Source organism: Gaeumannomyces tritici, assembly GCF_000145635.1.
Source record: "Gaeumannomyces tritici R3-111a-1 unplaced genomic scaffold supercont2.222, whole genome shotgun sequence".
In the NCBI taxonomy this organism is placed as follows: Eukaryota; Fungi; Ascomycota; class Sordariomycetes; order Magnaporthales; family Magnaporthaceae; genus Gaeumannomyces; species Gaeumannomyces tritici.
This window is the reverse complement of record NW_008804766.1, coordinates 1-3,344: the sequence shown is the minus strand read 5'-3', so window position 1 is coordinate 3,344 and position 3,344 is coordinate 1. Positions and strand designations below refer to the sequence as shown.

The 3,344-nt window shown below is 56.0% G+C and overlaps 1 protein-coding gene across 1 annotated transcript; it reads left to right on the top strand.

Annotated features, from left to right (window-relative positions):
- Positions 1–712: 712 nt before the first annotated feature.
- On the top strand, positions 713–950 carry GGTG_14289 (hypothetical protein; the record flags this gene model as incomplete). The annotated part of the gene is made up of 2 exons (XM_009232216.1): positions 713–816; positions 839–950. 2 exons carry the CDS (start codon positions 713–715, stop codon positions 948–950), a joined length of 216 nt encoding a protein of 71 aa, XP_009230480.1.
- Between the last annotated feature and the right edge of the window lie 2,394 nt (positions 951–3,344).

Here is a 3,344-nt window from a genome sequence, read left to right as displayed (position 1 = left end):
GGTAGCGCCAAGAGCATCCCATGTTCAGCCCCTACTAAATAAGGCCTAGCCTACATTTCTTTTTCAACATCAATCGCAGCACCAATTCGAATCCGCCCACACGCGTTTTAATCGATTGGCTAGTGCATACCCCTGGCCCCTGCCCTCGCTTCACGAGTGACCTCCCCACTGTAGATTATTTAACCCTCACATCTCCGTACATGTGGTTCAGGTTCCTTCCTCACTCGACCTCGGCAGCTGACTCTGGGAATTTTGCTCACCTGCGCCGCCGCCCTGGTGCCGGGCGTCAGCAGCCCCCCTTGTCATCCGTGTTGTTGTTATTGTTTGTATTGTTATTGTTGTTGTTGCTATCGGCCAGACATGGCCGGGCCGACCTGGTTGCTGCTCTGTGTTAAAGCCGGGCCAGGCGCACCAGCCGGGACAAGCCCACCCTTGGGGACTACTTATCGCAGCTCCTCCTCCTCCCGCCTTGTTGCTCTCGAAGCGAATGGAGTCGCCGGCATATGGTTGCTGGGGGATGGGTGGAGTGAGCCACGGCTGAATTGGTGCAGCTGCAGCTTGCAGGTGCGTCTTGACGAAGGTGAGTGATTGCAGCATATCGAACTATTGAGAGGCTTGGCTCGAACACACAATACACACTTCGGTTATGTCAGTAAGGGTCTTGGCCGGGACGCAAAAGTCCTTGGGGTTTCCGGGGAAGGGAGGAAAAAGAATGCGCACCGGCAATTCCGAGACGCCGCTCCGGACGAGCGCCTGCAGATTACCAAAGCTGCGTCTGCTCCGTGGTGGTGGTGGTGGTGGTGGTGGTGAGCTCGTGTCTGCACAAGCAAACAAACAGGGCTTGGCGGGGCGTCTGCGCAGGAAAGTGCCAACCTATCCTGGAATGGGCAAAGCTGGTCCCCACCCCCCGATGCGCAAAACACCTCATCAAGGGAAAGGCGTCCGGGTGATGTTGCCAAAATTACACCACCGCAGCTGTGCCAAGGCCAGACCTACTTTGAATCAATTTGCCAGGTCTAATCGCGACATTCATTCCCCCATCGCTGCTTCTGATTGCAGGCAGTGGCTGACTAAGAAAGCAGGCTCCGAATGAGGCTGTTCACATGCATGCGACTGTAGAGTGTACCCTGGGTTTTCTGCTGACGAAGGGATTATCGTCCTGTCCTGATGCGGCGACTCTGGCCAGTCGGCTAATAGTCAGCCATTAGATCCGCAGCGCAGCCCCATTTCCAGCCCCAGCATGGAAAAGAGAAAGAAAAAAAAACACGCACGCAGCCAGCCATCTTGGAATCCCAGCGCGGCTCGCCCGAAAAGCCCACCAACAATCGAAACAAGCGACAAGCGAGGCAAGCGGGCTGGGCCCGAAACACGAGCAAAGTCCCACACGGCGCTTACTAGTACTTGGGAGAGGGGCGTGGTGCGTAAAGTTCTCGTCGCTTGGTTGTTTTTCTCCATCTCGGGCTCTTGCTGGTGACAGCTTTCCGGCCGTGTCCCGTTTTCATTACGCTACGGTGTTGCCCACACCTCTCTCTCTCTTTTCTCTTTTTCTCTCCATCATGAATCGTAGCACCACTAGAGACCTTCTCTTGGAGGGGGCCGCGGGGAAGCAAAATGGGGGGGACAGGTCCGTTTTGACAGGTCATAAGAAAAAAGCCCGCTAGCACTGCACAATTATATCATTGTGCCTGAAAAGGGTCCCCACGAGTTAGCGGGAAGGACAAAATAGCAAAACGTTGCGCCGGCTCTAGCGCCGGGCCGTTGACACCTGGTCAACAGTCCGCTTATTCGAGAAACCTTGTCGGCTTCCCGTCTTTGGCTTCTCGCCTTTTTCTCCCTGTCTCCCCCACTTCCACTTGCACAGCCCACTGGAGACGGCACCACGGAACCGAACAAATGAGTCGTCACCGCTCGCCAACGACAAGCACCTGACCGCAAAAAGCGATAACAGAAATAGGCGCCGGATTGAGGAGGGGGCCAAACCCTCGTGTGGCGGCCCGAGAGGAAACGTCGTCTAAAGATGAAGCCACCTGGCGCCCGAGCTGGACAAGGACCCCTGGAGTCTTTTAGCTAACCGCAGCAGAAACCCGAGGGGAAAAGGTCTTGCCATTTGTCCGCAGCGCGTCAACGCCAGGCCCAATCCGGTATCCCAGAAATGGTGGCAGGGTGGGCTGGCGGGCAGTAAAGTAGTAATAGCAACAACCCAACCCATTGGCGCCAAGCTGTGATGCGTCGTCGACGAACGAATTAGCGCACCCTCGCCCGGCCAGCTGCTGCTACACCGTGACCTCATGGTGCAGCGACCCTTCTTCCTCAGAGGGGGGGTTCGTCATCGAAAAACCTGGAACCAGTCGCGTCGCCAAAGTGGGGCGCAGACCCTCCTCCGGGCGAGATAGCCCCGAAAGAGGAGAAAAACAAAAAAGGAAGGGCGGCAGTGGAAAAGAGAAGCAGAAAGTGAAGCTGTCGTGAGTGTGTGTGTCCGAGGCACAGGAAGCCTGAGGGTTATGTGTGTGGGCTCGCGGCACGTTCCCGTGAGGCTGGGGCCAGAACTATCGACTCACCGCGTCGCATTTCAATGACCACACACAGCCAATAATCGACAAACAGCCTTACTAAAGCATACCCAACTATCACTCCCTTTTCCTACCCGAACCCCGCAGATGGGCTGTGCTGCGCGAATGCGACCAACCTCTGGTGCTTAAATCCAAAAATAAGGGCGTCGTCGTTGGGCTTCCGTGTCCTCAGGTAGGTCGAGCTAATCAAGAGTCCAAGAGAGAAACCCCCTGCGTGTGGTGATGCCCAGGCTAGCGACGCAGGGTCGAAAACGAATGAAGGACAGGAGAGAAAAAAAAGCCCCGTGATGAGGGGCGGTGCCTACCGTAGTCCTGCAGGACCTTGCAAGGTGCCTCGACTCGTATTATACTCACCCCCCCGTTGCATCGGGCCCGGCAGCTGCCACCGACCGTTTTTCGAGATTTGACGCTAGTGGTGGAGATGAAGGTAGTGGCTGAGACGACGACAACGTCAAAGTGGTAGATGTCATTGGGGGGGGGAAGGAAACGTCTTGGTGCGGGTCCCGAGAAGGGAGAAAGAAATTCTCTGATTCTGGCGTGCGGGCAAAAACACAACCGTGGATTGGCCGGCGGGAAGCCGACACAGCTGCGAATGGCCTCTCTTTTGTTTTTCTTTTCTTTTTCGCTTTCCTTCGCTCTGGTTTGTTTCCGGAGCAAACTCTCCGGCGCATACCTGCCACTGAGCTAAGCATTTGCCTGCCGGGCCGCTGCCCATGTGGGGAAAGTGGTTATCCCGGTGCTGTGGTAATGAGATGAGAAGAAGGCAAAAAGAAG